Genomic DNA, 18,848 nt, shown 5'->3' on the forward strand with positions numbered 1-18,848 from the left:
CTGTCCGGCAGGAACCAGCTAACTCCAAAATGTTCATTTTTCAGAAAATGAAAAAAAAAAAAAAAAGTGGAGCTAGGAGGTTTTGTTCATCATTGATAAGAACAGCTGAATAGACCATATTCACACGGCGGCCATGTTTCTATGAAGTCAATGAAAGTAGCCACCCCGGGTGGCGGCACTTTCAATGTTAAATTCCAATATGGCCGTCGTGTGAATATGGTCTATGGACCTCCAAGCTCACAATGAGGTTGGAGGTCAAAAGGGGGTGGAGCCTGGAGTCAGCAAAACCAGCTAACTCCACCCCCCTTTGCTGGAGTTAGCTGGTTTAGCAGAAAGTTTGAGGATCTAATGGAGTTAGCTGGTTTTGTCCGAAGCGCTTTTTAATACTTTTCATTGGTTCAATATTTTTTTTACCAATACACAGACGTAAAGGGTGTTTACTAGCACTGATTTATGGAAAAAATGCAAAAGCGGAAAAATTTAGTTAGCTGGTTAGCAACGATATGCTATCTAAATTATATTCTTAGTATTTTGTGGTCAAGCAAAAAGTATATAAATAACATGGCGTGTGAACACGTAACTAACATACATCTGGTGGACCCCAATGGAAACAAGGCTGCAAGGACTTTTTTGGACGGACCTTTTAGACAAAGTATTATAAATGTAATTGTGCTGTTCACATTTTTTGCCTAGTAACTCAATCAATGGTAGTGTAGCATCTATCAAAAAAAAAAGACACAAAGAGATACAAGGGTCTCTGAAGAGCTGAGCTTTCAGACTTGCAGTAGAAAATGGGGAGCAGTGGTGTAAAGTACATTTACTTAAAGGTAGGGTAAGTGATATTTTTTGGTTAAAACAAAAAGTATTTTGTTAAAAGGTTAAAATACTATATTCTGATAGTAATCATTGCTGCAGTAGAGTGTTTTTTCAGTAACAGATGTCTCCCTGTCTCTCCAGCTCTTTAATAAACAGAAAATACATTTTTCGGTAGGTGTCAAAATCTCAGCCAATCAAAGTACCCATTTTTAAGCTTAATTTGTATAGTGTTCCAGTTCCAATTTTGTCTGCTCATTTCTTAGTGTCATCACTTCCAATTCCACTTGTTTAATCTGTATCCTGGTTGAGTTCTCTGTCCTGGTTGGATAAAATTGGAAATGAAACTGAAACTGAAACTGAAACGAAAATGCATTTTCTGTTTAATAAAGAGGTGGAGAGACAAGGAGACTCCTAATACTGAACAAACACTCTATAGCAATGAGTACTATCAGAATATAGAGCTATTTAACACTTATTTTAACCAAAGCAAATCACTTACCCTACCTTTAAGTACTGTACTTAAGTACCATTTTGGGGTATTTACTGTACTGGAGTATTTCCAATTTTCTGTACTTTTACTTCTACTCCACTACAACTCAGAGGCAAATATTGTACTTTTACTCCACTACAATTATTTGAAAACTTTAGTAACTAGTTACTTTGTAGATTTGGATTATTATTACAAAACATACATTAACCACTTCAGCCCTATATATATTTTGGCCATTTGAAAATAGCCGATCTACAAGCTCATACATTTGAAAACATGTGAAATGGGACATTCTGCATAATTAATACTTTCTACTTTTAGCACTTTAAGTACATTTTGATACCAATACTTTTGTACTTTTACTTTTTGTACATTTTGAATTCCGAACTTTTACTTGCAACAGAGTAGTTATATATTGCAGTATTGATACTTATACTTAAGTAAAAAAGGTGGGTACTTTTTCCACCACTGATGGGGAGTGAGTCTAGTCTCTGACTGAGATGTGTAGTCTAATCTAATCATACCTGTATCCTTCTAACTAAATGAACCCTCTCTCCTCTCCTCTGTCTGGGCTCAGCTCCAACCAACGTTCCTGCTGTTTTGTAAACCCAGCAAAAAAAACTCTTTCTCCATCCAGTCACACTGCTGTCTGCACTGCGTCATACAGTATACTATACTGCAACGAAACAACACCTTCCTGGGTGCACAGTCTGCACACCTTTTCTTTTCTAGTTTATTTGGGCGGGTCAGTACATATTAAAGGACAACTTCACCCATTTTCAACCTGTCTTCATATAATTGGTCCTCACTAATGCTCATTATAATATGGCACCATTTTTGTCTAGTCACTCTGTGTCTCAGAGGGAGGGCTGTGGACACTTCAGAAACCTGTCTACCAGTGACATCATCGATGGGGAATCCAGGCTAATAGAAACTACAGGCTTTCTTTTCCTGAAAAGTTAGCATGCTATAGGAAGCCATTGTTCTCACGTTAATAAAAATAAAGATAAAAAAAATGAAATATTGAAAAAATAAATTAAAAAAATCTAACGATGATGTCACTGGTAGATGGGTTTCTGAAGTGTTCACAGGCCTCCTATGAGACACAGACTGAGTAGAAAAAAAAAATCACAATTTTATCAGGAGCATTAGTGAGGATCTACTATATGAAGATAGGTTGAAAATGGGTGAAGTCGTCCTTTAATTTATATAAGAATACAAATCTGTGTACTTAAAGGTTTCATGACGTTCAGTTTTACCACACATTAAAAGTCTTTGTCATGGTCCTTCAAACGTGTATAAAAAGTTTTAACTAAAAATTCCACTCCATTGATCCATGGCAGGTGTTTTTCTCTCACATTTCTAAAGCCTTTTCAACTGCAATGAAAAAAGAAATCTTTGCCTGCGGGTGTCGCTGGTGAGGGATTTTGCCTGTCAATCATCGCCTCTGCTCCGCCCCCCCCAAAGGAAAGGATAGGGGAGGGGAGGGGCGAGGAGGAGAGTGGGCGGGATTAACGGGCTGTGACTTCACTGCCGAAGCTCAGATTACTTTTCAGCCTAATTATTCAGAAAACCCCAGACCACAGAAAATCCACTGAATGTTCAAAGTTCAGATTTCTTGGGTGTAATTGAGGTCATAAAACCCCCCAAAAAACATAAAAAATAAAAAAATGAAAATGAATGTCATAGAACCTTTAAGTACAATTTGGAGGTATACTTTTACTTTACTTGAGGATGTACATTTTTTTCGATTTTTACAGCAAATTTTGTTTTAGTCATAGTCTCCGCAATTCTCCTACCGGAGAGTCCGCCAGTCATCAAATTATTGGCTTAAGAATGCGACAAAAACAAATCGTCATGAATTCAAGACTTCATGGGGTGTGTGGGATATGGCAGAGTTCACAAAAACCTAAGTACATTTGGGAAAAATTAACAAATAGTTTTGTCGCTCTCTTCATAATGGTAATGGTGAATGTCCTTGTGCACGTTCACATCAGTCAGATAGTAGGATTTGTGTTAGGATTACAAAACATACAAGCCGTATTCTATACTTCATCTATAAGCCCACAATGCGTCACAATACGTCATTTTGTGTGTACTGTGTGTGTGTGCGTGTGCGCGAGCGTGTGTGCGTGCCGTGGGATCAGACCGATTTGGAGGAGTGGGTTTATTTTCCTCAAACCATGACTGATAAAGTACAGCTGTCCAAACACACACACACACACACACGCGCACACACACACACACACACACACACACACACACACACACACACACACACACTCACACTCACTCACTCACTCACACACACACACACACACACACACACACACACACACACACACACACACACACACACACACACACACACACACACACACACACACACTCACACTCACACTCAGTCATACACACACACACACACACACACACACACACACACACACACACACACACACACACACACACACACACACACACACACACACACACACACACACACACACACACACACACACACTCAGTCATACAAACGTACAGACAGCCAGATCAACACATGTTTTTCAAACTTTGTAAATCCAAACCCAGAGCTAATTTCCCCCCTAAATCTAGTTCAGAGTGTAGTGTTTCAAAGCATTATTAACCACTTGAACCCCAGCATCCATTATTCTTGGGGGGAACATTAGCCAAAAATAGCAAATCTACAAGTTCACAATGTGTCGGTGAGCTTACTTGTAGCCTGTAGATTTGGATGAAAAAAAGCAGACCAAGTACAGCAACTCAGGTCCATCTCACTGAGCTTGTAGATCGGCTATTTTTGGTAAAGACATTTCATCTCGGTCAGGTGGAAACCTCATATGTCCAAAACTGTTACTTTTCTGGATTCAAGTTTTAAAAATAGCAGACCGACAAGCTTGAAACGCATCGCTATGCGCCGCGTTTTGAGACGCATTTCGAGCTTGTAGATCTGCTTCTTTTGATGCTTTTGTGTGACACTGTAGTATGATCAAGTTGGACGTTTCTGCCCGACAACAACGATATGTACTGTATGTTCGTGCGTGCGTGTGTGTGTGTGTGTGTGTGTGTGTGTGTGTGTGTGTGCGTGTGCGTGTGCGTGTGCGTGTGCGTGAATTCCAGATTTGTGTATACTTTAAGCATCAATTTCCTGTGCTGTTATTCCACTAACTGGATGTTTCAGTCACAGGCTGTTGACTGTAGCTCATGTGGGAAATAACACGGATCTGCTGCAATGCTTTTTAGCAGACTTTATGAGTATGATAGGCCTATACATAGAGGTAAACATGAACAAAGAGCACCGCCATATATAGTCCATTAAGACCTGAGGCTGATTCTACAAATGTGCTTGTATATCTGCTATTTTTGAATAGCCAAAGAAATCTAAAATGACATTTTCGGTCTTAATGGGTTAACTCTTACATTAATGCAACAGCACATTGTAGAACATATTTTACATTTAAGCAGTAAACGTACATCGTCTCTGTTCGGGTGCAAACCTCACATGTCCAAAACTGTAAATTCTAAAATTGCAAAAGTAGCAGATCTACAAGCTCAAAACGAGCTTTCAAGCTTACAGATCTGCTACTTTTGTGTGACGCTGTAGAATGATAAAGTAGGGCGTTAATTTACGAAAAAACACAAAAAGTTACAATATGGAGATGAGGTTTAAATAATTATAATTTTAATGAAGTGTGGTACTGTACGTGCTGCCCCCGTATAGCGCCCACTGTTCCTAATAATTAGGATGGACTAAATGCATCTGATACCATATTTCACTGCATATTCAAATAGTCAGTGACAAATACAGCAAAAGAGTGTGGAGCACATTAATATTTATCACTTTGTGTTGAGTGTTTCTGTACCAAGACACCAATAGAAATCAAGGAAAACATGCACACACACACAAACACACGCACACACGCACTTGCACGCACGCACGCACGCACGCACGTAAGCACAATACAAACAACAAACAAATTCCCCAATCCCCATCCACACATATTCACACAGATCCATTCCCAGAAAATAGTAGATCTATAAGCTCACAGCGTCTCACAATGAGACACTATTTTTGGTGCGTGACAGCGACGGGCACACGTATAAATCAACCTTTTGGTGTTTGTGGTTCAGCAGCAGCATCATCAGAAGGTTTGCCTAGGCCTGTCACAACAATTATTACATAACCGCAGGATTGCAATTATCGGAGATAATCACAATTATTTTTGCATAATCGTTTCCATGATGAAAAAATCTTTATGCATTTTCAAAAAATAGCAGAAATAACTGATATTTTTGCCCTAGTAGTACATTATTTATTTTGGTATACCGGCAGTCATTTCTTTGTATATTGAAGTTATTTTGTCATAACATATCTGCCCTGTGCACTTTTTGTTTAAAAAGCCCTAAACTCTAAATGTTACTTTTGTTTATTATGTTCCAACGTCCAATGCCAAGAATACAATTAAATCGTTAATCGCAATTATTTGTATGACAGTTAATGGTCAAGTAAACGTTGATGCTGGTGAGTTGTGACAGCCCCAGGCAGGCCTTCCAAACCCAGCCGTAACAGTGGTGGAAAACGTACTCAGATTTTTTACTTAAGCAAAAGTATCAATACTGCAGTATAGAAATACTCTGTTACAAGTAAATGTCCGGAATTCAGAATGTGCTTGAGTAAAAGTACAAAAGTGTTGGCATCAAAATGTACTGTCCCATTTCAAGTTTTCAAATGTATAACGATCTTTTGAAAATAGCAGATCTACAAGCTCACACGGCGTCGCGTCGCGACGCATTTGGAGCTTGTATATCGGCTATATGTTTTATAATAATAATCGACAAAAACTAAAAAATTCAAATAATTGTAGTGGAGTAAAAGTATAATATTTGGATCCGAGATGTAGCGGAGTAGAAGTAAAAGTATTGGGAATTGGAAATTGTACTTAAGTACAGTACTTAAGTTAATATACTTAGTTCCACCACTGTCCCTTCACCAAAGAAACACAGTGACTGAATGTTCACACCCCCAAACATCCCAGTAAAAAAACACAGAGGCCTGAATGGAGTGTTTGTTTGCTGATCAACCGGAGACGTTTGGTAATTAAACATATCAAACATAATAAATCACATTTGAGGAATGTCTGATTTAATTTGACCACTCGTACATCACTCATATTCTTCTTCCAAGAAGTCTTTACAACAATAAATATGATGCTGTTTAAAAGCCAAACTCCACTGTGTGTGTGTGTGTGTGTGTGCCCATGCGTTCCTGTGTGTGCCCGTGCGTGTGTGTGTGTGTGTGCTTATGAGGCTCCTTTACCGGTATTTCAGAAGCTAAATAGCCCCCATAGAGTGTGTGTGTGTGCGTGCGTGCACGCATACGTGTGTGCGTGTGTCTGTGTGCGCGTGTGTGCGTGTGTGTGAGGGTTTGCGGGTGCGTGTGTGTGTGTGTGTGAGTGTGGGTTCTAATAATGTGTTTTAACATGTTTTATTTACCATTGTGCTGAATGAATGACCTATGACCTAGATTTAAAACAACCACACACACACACGCGCACGCGCGCACGTACGCACACACACACACACACACACACACACACACACACACACACACACAAACACAACACAACACAACACAACACAACACAACACAACACAACACAACACAACACAACACAACACAACACAACACACAATAATCCTATATTTCTCTCTCTCCCCATCAGGCTGCAGGAAGAATGACCAGCACATCAGCAGGTAAGCTTACAAGCTGCGTGCGTGCGTGCGTGCGTGCGTGCGTGCGTGCGTGCGTGCGTGCGTGCGTGCGTGCGTGCGTGCGTGCGTGCGTGCGTGCGTGCGTGCGTGCGTGCGTGCGTACTATGAGTGTGTGTGTTACACTGTGTACACGTGTGAGCTCAGCGTTCATGTTTTGTCACGCTGTTTTGCTTTCCCCGCTTTCGGGATATAACTGGACTTCTGGGAATGTCTCCCACTGGATTCCAAACCAGTATGGCAAACCTCAGCCACCCAGTGAGCAATGATACGCTGCTTTCTCTGCTGTCACACACACACACACGCACACACACACACACACACACGCCGACGCACACACGCGCACACACACTCGCCAGTGGTGTAAAGTAACTAAGTACAAGTACTGTACTTAAGTAAACTTTTTAGGTACTTTCACTTTACTGGAGTATTTCCAATACTCTCATTTATTTATTCTCTACTTTTACTTCTACTCCACTACATTTCAGAGCCAAATATTGTACTTTTACTCCACTGCAATTATTAGAAAACTTTAGTTTCTAGTTACTTTGCGGATATAAATAATGACATTATAAAACATACATTAACCACTTTAGCCCTATTTTAGGCTATTTGAAAATTGCCGATCTAGAAGTTCACAACGCATCGCATTGCGACGTGTTGTGAGCTTGTAGATCTGCTATTTTCAAACATTTTTGTCCTTCTACTTTTGGTACTTTAAGTACATTTTGATACCAATACTTTTGTACTTTTATTCAAGTAAGTTTTATATTCCAGACTTTCACTTGTAACATATTTCTACATTGCAGTATTGATACTTTTACCTAAGTAAAACCTTTGAGTACTTTGACCACCACTGACACACGCACACGCACACGCACGCGCACGCGCACACAAAGGACACAAACACGCAGCAGAAGCGCTCTGAAGTTTAGCTTTGGGTGGAATTTGGGTAACACTTTAGAATAACTATTCGTTATAAGTAGTTAATAGATCATTCATAAACTGTTAGTTAATGAGTTATTAATGACTTGTTAAGCAGTTGTTAATAGTTAGTTAAGGATTAATAACAATGCCTTATAACTGCTTAATAGATCATTTATAAACCATTAGTTAATGAGTTATTAATGTCTTGTTAAATGTTTGTTAACAGCTAATTAAGGAGTTGTAACCATGACTTATAGATAAATAATAGATTAGTAGCAAACTATTAGTTAACTGACTTATTAACAGTATGCTGATTATTTATAATATGTCTTATAAATGCCTTATAACTAGTTCAAAGATCATTTATAAACCATTAGTTAATGAGTTACTAATGTCTATATATTACTCACAAACTATTAGTTAATGACTTGTTAATAACTTGTTAAATATTTACTACATGTATGCTAATGATTTAAAACTATGCCTTATATATGTTTGAAGGATTATGAACAAGCTATTAGTAAAACACTTACTAATGGCTAGTTAAGTATTTGTTAATAGTTAATATATGTTATTGGGTAGTTATTCTAAAGTTGCAACTATTCCTCATTTACTAACATGAGTTAAGTATTTGTTAATGGTTAATTTATGTTATTGGGTAGTTATTCTAAAGTTGCAACTACTCCTCATTTACTAACATGAGTTAAGTATGTGTTAATGGTTAATTTATGTTATTGGGTAGTTATTCTAAAGTTGCAACTACTCCTCATTTACTAACATGAGTTAAGTATGTGTTAATGGTTAATTTATGTTATTGGGTAGTTATTCTAAAGTTGCAACTACTCCTCATTTACTAACATGAGTTAAGTATGTGTTAATGGTTAATTTATGTTATTGGGTAGTTATTCTAAAGTTGCCACTACTCCTCATTTACTAACTATTAACAAATACTTAACTTACCTTTTACAAATCAATTGTTAATGATTTGATTCCCATCTACTAATACCAGAGACACGTTGTACAACAGCAAATGGGTGGTACAGAAATTTGATGTGATACTGTGGACATATTTCACATTTTGGTACCTCAACCTTGCTCTATATTTTACAAAATAAATACCACAGATGAAATAATGAACAATTTATTATTATTATTATTGAATAAAGAAAACAGTACAAAAATAACAAATGCATCCATCTAAAACAACGATAGCAAATAAAGAAATAGTCATATCAACAGTAATACAGTAATTAGAAATAACCAAAAGGAATACCTTCATAGTCCCATCATAATCTGCCTTTACAGTCCAGATTAAATATAGTTTTAGCTTTATAGCAGGCCTTCTGCAGTAAGCAGTATGGCCACAGCAACACCATGTGCCAAAATTGTAGCTATGCTAATATTGTAGCTAACAGGCTAATAAGTGTTCCCAAATTATAAATCTTACTCTTTTTCATCAAACAAACAAAAACAAATTATTTACATTAACTAATAAACACAACAGTCCATACAGTTTTCATGGTTTTGCACTACATCACCTGAAATGCATAAAATAGAATACACAATGTGTACAGCACAATCGCCCCTTCTCTTGTGTCTTGTTCACAATAACTGAACAACATTCTGCTCCTTTCAAAATAAAGGGCAGTTCAGCTTCAGAACTCCATTGAGACACACTGCCATCTACTGACACAAAGTGGTATTGGTACTACACTACAGACTAGTATAGTTGCATGAACTGAACAGTTTTTCTTCATTCAGTAGAAATAGCAGATTAGAAATAGCAGATCTACAAGCTCAAGTGTGAGCTCAAGAAAAACTCAAGAAAAATGCCTCTTTTCAACATTCCAGGCCATGACCAGAAATTGACTCATAACTGGCCCCTAGGTGTTTACTGGGCCTTTTTAGAAGCAATAACCCTCAATTTGAAATTTGTGAGGTTGCAATTATTTTCTTCTGTTTCTCTTCATTCGCCAGAAATATCAGATCAGGAATAGCATATCTACAAGCTCACAACACGTTGCAATGCGTCTTGCTGTGAGCTTGTAGATCTGTCATTTCTTATCTACCATTTTTGGCAATGTTCCACGTATGTTCCATGTATGTTCCATGTATGTTCCATGTATTTTTTATTTTATTGTCCTATACAGTTCAGCAGTTCATGCAACTACACTAGTCTATAGTGTAGTATCAATACCACTTTGTGTCAGTAGATGGCAGTGTGTCTCAATGGAGTTCTGAAGCTGAACTGCCTTTTATTTTGAAAGGAGCAGGATGTTGTTCAGTTATTGTGAACAAGACACACCATAGAGCACCGAAGTCCTGACGTGACTCGTTCATCCCCAGGTTTGCGGTAAGTAATTTCTCTATGGAGAATAACATTGGGTCATCTTAGAATCGTCTCATATAAGAATTGTGGTCCAAAAATAAACACCGCGTGTCGGCGTTATTGTCAGGGAGGGGGTTCTGTATCGTTTATGATAGTCAGTCACTTATATTTGATACAGTCTGTTTCTGGCGAAAATGTAACTAATTCGGCGGAAGTAACATTAGCGTTTTCTCACCGTCAGTTGATGCTTCATATCCATAAGAGTCAACCCGCCGGGGTCATTTGTTTATTTTTGGAACACAGTTCTTATTTGACGCGATATTAAATACGTCTATGGGATTCAGAACGGGGGTGGAAAACTGCGAACCAGGTAGACAAACAAAGGATGTGTAAATGACGTCAGACTTCGGCGGTCTATTGTGCTGTATCTGATACATTGTGTATTCTATTTTATGCATTTCAGGTGATGTAGTGCAAAACCATGAAAACTGTATGAACTGTTGTGTTTATTAGTTAATATAAAGATTTGTTTTGTGTTTGTTTGATGAAAAAGAGTAAGATTTATAATTTGGGAACACTTATTAGCCTGTTAGCTACAATATTAGCATAGCTACAATTTTAGCACATGGTGTTGCTGTGGCCATACTGCTTACTGCAGAAGGCCTGCTATAAAGCTAAAGCTAATGTGTGTGCTGTATATCCACTGGTTAAAGCTATGTAATCTGGACTGTAGAGGCGGATTATGATGGGATTATGAAGGTATCCCTTTTGGTAATTTCTATTTGCTCTATTACTGTTGATATGACTATTTCTTTATTTGCTATTGTTATTTTAGATTGATGCATTATTTATTTTTGTACTGTTTTCTTTATTCATTAAAATTAATTGTTCATTACTTCATCTGTGGTATTTATTTTGTAAAATATAGAGCAAGGTTGAGGTACCAAAATGTGAAATATGTGCACAGTATCACATCAAATTTCTGTACCACCCATTTGCTGTTGTACAACGTGTCTCTGGTATTAGTAGATGGGAATCAAATCATTAACAATTGATTTGTAAAAGGTAAGTTAAGTATTTGTTAATAGTTAGTAAATGAGGAGTAGTGGCAACTTTAGAATAACTACCCAATAACATATTTTAACCATTAACACATACTTAACTCATGTTAGTAAATGAGGAGTAGTTGCAACTTTAGAATAACTACCCAATAACATAAATTAACCATTAACACATACTTAACTCATGTTAGTAAATGAGGAGTAGTTGCAACTTTAGAATAACTACCCAATAACATACATTAACTATTACTCTGTGAGTGATCTATTAGCTATCTATAAGGCATATTTATAAATCCTTAACATACTATTAAAACATATTTAACAAGTCATTGATAACTCATTAACTAATAGTTTGTTACTAATCTATTAACTATCCATAAATCATGGTTACAACTCCTTAACTAGCTGTTAACAAACATTTAACAAGACATTAATAACTCATTAACTAATGGTTTATAAATGATCTATTAAGCAGTTATGAGGCATTGTTATTAATCCTTAACTAACTATTAACAAATGATTAACAAGTCATTAATTACTCATTAACTAACAGTTTATGAATGATCTATTAACTACTTATAACGAATAGTTATTCTAAAGTGTTACCGACTTTGTTGTGCTTTGGGTCTTGTGATAACAGATGGTCTGAACACCCACATCACTACCAGTACATCACAGCCCTGGGATTAAAACGCTTTATTATTCTGCTTTTATCTGGACACATATACACTGAATGTTTTCATACAAAGCAAGACAGCAGCTTAGGCCTATAAATAACGTGTGTATTTGTATACTGTATATATATATACATACATTCATGAAAATGAGTGCTTTTAGAGGTTTGGTTATTTATCTTTTAGGTTAGTTTAGTCCTGTTTGTCTTGTTTTATTGCCCACTATCTACAGATGACAGTTAATATAGTTAGCGAGTGGTTAGGGGAGCAGTTAATTAAAGCCGGGAACGCATCTGTGTAACCACTTTAACCATTATTTTGGCTATTCAAAAATAGCAGATCTACAAGCTCATAGCGGGGTGAGTGCCGCGCTACGAGCTTGTAGATCTGCTTTAAAAAAAAAATCTTGAATCTTGATCTTGCAAATCTTTGAATACATTTTTCTTTTTAAACAACATATTTAAATCAAATCTTTGCTTCTGGGTGGGGGGGGGGGCTGGAACAACATATTTTGAAGGGGATCGGGGGCCAAAAACATATAATTTTGGGGGTCCTTGATAAAAGTTTGAGACATTTGTTGAGACATTTGACAGTTACAAATGTTCGCTTTAATAAATATATATTCAAAGATTTGCACAAAGTTTCATGATTTTCCGAAAAATTGCAGATCTACAAGCTCACAGTGCGGCACTTGGTGCCGCGCTGTGAGCTTGTAGATCTGCTATTTTTAAATAGCCAAAGAAATCTTAAAGTGACACAGATGCGTTCCCGGATGCATTGGGTTAAACGAACACTCAGGATTTTTACTGTAAAGTTGTCCTTAAATGTTGCTTTTTTCCCTGAGCCTCGTGTTGCCGTGGGATACCGTGTGGAAGATGCTAGTGGTGCTGATGATGAATGGGGTTGAACTCTGACCCCTGTGACCTGCATATCGCTTGTCTTCCTCTTTGAGTGACAGCCACAGGCAACATGGCAACTGTATAGCGGTTAAAACCGCTTGAGCTGCGTTTTGTTGCCGTCTGGCAAGAAACCGCGTATCTCCGTATTCTAACTGTTTGTGTTTTTCCGCAAATTAACGCCCACACTACAGCGTCACACGAAAAGCATCAAAAGTAGCAGATTCATAAGCTCGAAACGCGGCACAAAGAGACGCGTTGCGAGCTTGTGAATCTGCTACTTTTGCTATTTTTTAATTTGAATCCTGAAAAGTAACCGTTTTGAACATACTGTAGGAGGCTTGCATCCGACAGAGACGGTTTGACACTTTGTCGTACGATGGTGTCACAACGTGACGCATTGTGAGAGATATACTGAAAATGTTTGCCCGTAATGATAAGGCCGAAACATGCCCGTAATGATAAGGCCGAAACATGCCCATGGTTTGTAAGAGGCTAAGCGTTTGGTGGAGATGTGTTGGCATTCCATCTTTTTTGTCTTTTCCATTCCATTCCATTGACCCGAGAAATTACAACAAAAGATTGCACAATCGTAGTAAAAAAGGATAACACAGGCCCGGACCGCTGGCGTAGCGGTCCAGGCACCTATAGGCTCAATGTAGCCTGACGGTGTGTCGCGAGTTCGAGGCCTTTGCCGATCCCGCCGGCCTTTGCGTGCGTGTTTCAGTGTGTTTGGGTGTTCTTCGTTACATAGGCATACAAACATCATGTGTATACAGTATGTGTGTATTACATTTTTTGTGTGCATGATTTAAGGAGGCTGAGGAGGTGTCTCCAGAGTGGCACCGCAACCCCCCCCCCCCACCAACTAGGGGGGGTGGGGGTGCCAACCCCCTGTGGACCCGCAACGGGTCACATTACCGTCACTAATAGTCCACCCAGGAGAGGTGCAGTGTGGGTAATGAGGCCCCAGAGGCATGCTGGGAGGTCATAGGTGATGCTGTGCCAGCCTCTCAAAAGACAGGTTTCTGTGTGTGTGTGTGTGTGTGTGTGTGTGTGTGTGTGTGTGTGTGTGTGTGTGTGTGCGTGTGCGTGCGCGTGTTTGAGAGAGAGAGTTTCTGTGTGTTTGTTTGAGGGAGAGAGACCCAATTGCTTACCCTCTCAAATACCCACCAGTGCCGCACTGTTGAGAGAAGTATACAGAGATTAAGGGTGGGAAATGTTTGGAAAATAGTAGCAATGTATTCCTCTTAGGTTTGTGTGTGTGTTTATTTTTGCCCGCCCCCGTTACGCTCAAACACGTCGAAAGCCTTTGACAGCGACTCATGTGTACCGGTGGTCTCGGTTGATGGGTGGGTGGGTTGTTTTGCCTGTGTGTGTGTGTATGTGTGTGTGTGTGTGTGTGTGTGTGTGTGTGTGTGTGTGGTCTGTTGGTGGTTCCAGAGGGGATATGATATGATATCGTCTCTGTCGGGATGGAAAACCTCCTATGTCCAAAACCGTTTACTTTTCAGGATTCAAATTCCCTAAACAACTAAAGTAGCAGATCTACAGAGCTCAAAACGCGTCGCTTCGCGCCGCGTTTTGAGCTTTGTAGATCTGCAACTTTTGATGTTTTTTGTGAGACGCTGTAGTATGATCAAGTAGGAGCGTTAATTTACGGAAAAGAAAACACCAAAAGTTAGAAAGTGGAGATAGGTGGTTTTCTTCTGCCCGCAACAACGATATGGACACATATCTTGTGGTTCACATAGCTGGCATTTCTGTCTCTGTTCTGCTCCTTCGCCGCCGGCTAGATAAGAGAATTCCTCTCGCCAGGCGTGAACGTCACAGTCACACTGAGCTTTATGTCCGGCGGCGGAAAGTACATTTACTCAAGAAAAAAGTTGTAGGTACTTTCACTTATTTATTTTATTTTATTTATTTATTTTAAGTTTTTATGTGGACGGGACAGCGCATATCGATGAACATTACACACACAATGTAGTGTGAATCAGTGGTTCTCAAACCTTTTTCATGTCAAGGACCCATGTCAGTGTCTTGCTCATGGGACACTTCGACACGTAGACCGGGGGCTGGGGACACGAACCAGGGCGGCCTCTCTCTCTCTCTCTCTCTCTCTCTCTCTCTCTCTCTCTCTCTCTCTCTCTCTCTCTCTCTCTCTCTACCCAGTCAGCTATGCTGTGGTATTTATTTATCGATGGGTTATCAGCTAATCTGACTGATGTGGTATTTATTGATGAACTCATTACTTGGAACGTTGTTTTTTTGCCATCGTTCTCTGTGTTCCCAGGACTAATCTGACTCCATACTAGACTGCCTACACCAGTGGTTCTCAACCTTTTAAGGCCACGACCCCCCCAAAATAATCATATTTGAACTGGGGACCCACCAAAATAATCACACTTTAACTGGAGACCCCCCACCCTGACAAGCATATATTGTGACTGATCTGCAAGCTCACAACGCCTTGCGTTGCGAGGGGTTGTGAGCTTTCAGTGATCAGCTATTTTCAATTGTTTTGCCTCTTTTACATATATTACATTATTTGACAATTTGGCCAATATTTGACCAGTTTATATAATAGTTTGTTGATTACTTTTGACGCTGTATGGTCTTTTTGTATGTATTTATTTTAGAGGTAATTAAAAGGATCCTTAAATTGTTTACTGTTGAGTGAGAAAACAATGTTGCACATTAAGCAAATCCCCATTAAGCATTAAGCAACCCCCCCCCCCCCCCCCCCCCATCATGTGGGGACCTCCCTGATTGTCCGGACCCACAGGTTGAGAAACTCTGGCCTACACAGTCAATCATTGTACATTTTACACAGAAGAGTGTTCAATTGGAACCAATCGATGTTCCACTCCTCATAGTTACATATGGATACAAGTAAGACGCGCGAACGCGGGAAGCGAACGCAGCTCGAAAATACCAATAAGAAGAATAGAAAGGAATGAGCAATTGTAGAGAAGTGGGTGGTACAGTTAAATTAGTGAGAACAGGGCCGCCACAAGAAGGCTCCATACCGCTAGCCCCATTTTTTTTTTTTTTTTTTTTTTTTTTTAATGTTTTTTGTCTTTGTAGTTGTTGAAATGTGTTTGGTTTAGGCATGTTGCAGGCTGTTGTGCATTTTAATCAGAGCATTGTCTACATTCCTGCGTTCTTCATGGCCCTTTGCCTTGTTGATTTTCTCAAATCTGGCCCATGTGTTGCTACTAATGCCGGAGGGCAGCAGGCACAGGCCTTCGGGAGACGTTACTCTGGAGCATCCCACAAAAGTAATCCCTAGTGAATGTTCCGATGTTCCAATGTCAAGCATCACCTTGTCTCTTGTCCATCCCTGGCTTTTGTGTATGGTGACGGCAAAGGCCAAACAAAGGGGAACCTGTGTACGGGTACACATCTTCTGTCCTTTCAGCCATCTAATGGTCTGAGGAGGAATTGGTACGGTGCCTTGTGGCAGAATGTCTGGCAGGAATGTTGGGCCTGTGTAGATGTCAAAGGTCACGAGGACAACCACAGGGAGGGCGGGGGGCTGTGCCCCGTTGGGATCGTAGAGGATCCCTGTGACTGTCCCCAAGGCTCCGTTTGTCAAACCTGCCTCCACCCATAGGTTTTGGCGCAGCATGACACGTGCCCCCTTTGCCAGCTGCAAGACATTCTGCAGGCCCCCTGCATCTTCAGTACTGGTCTTGTTAGATTGTGGACCTGCATTGACTGCATGTATGTTGACCTTTGCGTCTGGTAAGCTCTGGAGTCTATGTCTGTTGACTTTTTCCTCAGCCTGGTGTGTGCTGGCCAGGATCTGTGCGTCTTTGAAGCTGTGTTTTTCATCACGGTTCAGGTTGTCAAATGATCGGCGGATGAGGAACTGCCAATCGTCTCGTGTGACTTGGCCTTTTCGAAGGCGGCCAAGAACTTCTGTGAAGAGTTTCATTGTCGGTGTGTCGCCAGCAATGCGCTCCACCTTGTCCAGAACGATGGCCTGCTTAAAGGCAGCAAAGACTTTCTTTCCTGCACCGCTTAATCCTTGCCGTGGGGCTTTGGCGTACATAGGTAGATCCAAGACAGGTGGTAATTGTCCAAAATCCCCCATGAGCACGACAGAAACTCCGCCGAACCATTCCTGCTTGCGTTCTGGGAAGATCTGTCGCAGGCGCGCATCAATGGCACCAAGGCATCGGCGGCCCAGCATGCTCATTTCATCAATGACCAGCACCTTCAGGCCCTCGAGCTTTGCCTGCATGTTGCCCAGGGCTTCGGGTTGCATCTGTGGCAGAGTGTTGGTCAGAGGCACTGGAAGCCTCAAGAGCGAGTGCAATATCACCCCTGCGATAAAAAAAAAAGCAGCTGTGCCAGTGGGAGCAGCCAGTCTGAGTGCAGCTGTGGCGGCTTCTTCTCCATACTTTCCGCGACAATGCTTTACAAAGCATTTGATAATGTAGGATTTGCCTGTGCCAGCGGTGCCATAGATGAAGATGCGCCTTGTGCGGCGCTCTGTTCCATCACGCATGGCATCGTCCACGGCCTGGCACAGGGTGTTGAATGCCAATTGCTGTCGCTGGTTGAGCCTAGTTGTGTCTGCGTCGTCGTAATTGACAGGAGGCAGCTTGTACTGGGTTTTGTTTAGTTTCAGGAAATCCTTGGCATCTTGCAGCGCCTGGTCGGAGGAACCTTTGTCCCGCAGCTCCTGCCAACATTGGCTTGGATCAAACTGGGGTCCGCTGTCCTGTTGTTGTGTGAATTCAGTACGAACCGCAACCATGTGCATCCAATCATCTTGAAACTGTTCTGCCAATTCGTCCTCGTCACTTGAGCTGTCGTTGTCCTCTTCTTCAGGTTCCGCATTTCTTCTTAAGCGGTTGAAATCTGATGCCACGCTGTGTGGTGCGGCAAGGTTTTCCACCGCCTCTTCCAGGGCTTCTTGCCAGGAGCTATGATTGGCAATGAGTTCAGTCTCATTGCGGCAGGGTATGTTCACCATCATTTGGAGCCGGCACCATTCGTCAAACTTGTCGTCTAGGCTGCTTCCACAGTATATTCGGGGGAAAATGCGTGCGATTACTTCCTTTCGACGTGGCACGTACTTGCCCTTAGTGAAATTGAATTGCTCTGTGAATGTCCGGAAAGAGAGGTTTTCAAGTGGTTCTTTGTGGGGTCTTTCCACGTATATTTCCCACTGTGACTTCTTCACCTTGTTTTCCTCCACACTCCACTCCTTGCTTCCAGTGAGGCTGGCAATTGTGAAGGATCGTGAGCAGAGGTATCCCGGTAAGCCGAGCAGGTGGTGTGTGACTTCCTGGGCGGTGTAGTCTCTGTCGCCGACAGCTCCCACCAGCACCTTGTTGTAAGCGTCACGAGAGGTAGTGTTTTCCTCTTTTTGTAAGAGCTCAGCAACGTCCTTCAGTGTGTGAGACGGCGGCTCGGATTTGGTGCAGTACTTTGTCAGGTAGTTTACCATTGCGTAGCGGCTGAGGACGGGTTTTATATCCATGTTTGCGCGCCAGCATTCGTAGGCCTGATTTTTGACTGGGTAGGTGTTCATCAAGGGGTCATTTCTTTGAGGGACATATATGAAATCGCCAGGGGCCCGTCCCTTGTCCGTAAAGTAGGACTTGGCAGTCATGGGCCACGGTGCACCCGCCTTGCATTGGTATTTGCCCTTTTTTTTTTTCAGACAGGTTTGTGTCGAACAGTTTTTGTGTCGGTTTGTGAAATTTGCCAAGGCAGCAAGGTCGCTAGGTTGTTCGGTGTCAAATGGTTTCCTGCAGGGGTGTTGAAGGTCTTTTGCTAATTGCAGTGGAGGGTTTGCCATGTCAGGAAAACGGTCCGGGTTGGAGAGCATGGCCTCGAGGTGTTCTCGTG

General features: G+C 40.8%; 1 protein-coding gene across 1 annotated transcript in view; it reads left to right on the forward strand.

Annotated features, from left to right (window-relative positions):
• Nucleotides 1-18,848, forward strand: part of LOC308090001 (stAR-related lipid transfer protein 13-like) — a 155,497-nt gene that overhangs the window by 50,680 nt on the left and 85,969 nt on the right. Inside the window, 1 exon segment of the mRNA XM_080435019.1 lies at nt 7,048-7,078. Within this exon segment, the coding sequence (XP_080291145.1) occupies nt 7,048-7,078 (31 nt within the window).

The sequence above is a fragment of the Gymnoscopelus braueri genome (assembly GCF_963280865.1).
Source record: "Gymnoscopelus braueri genome assembly, chromosome: 8".
Lineage (NCBI taxonomy): Eukaryota > Metazoa > Chordata > Actinopteri > Myctophiformes > Myctophidae > Gymnoscopelus > Gymnoscopelus braueri.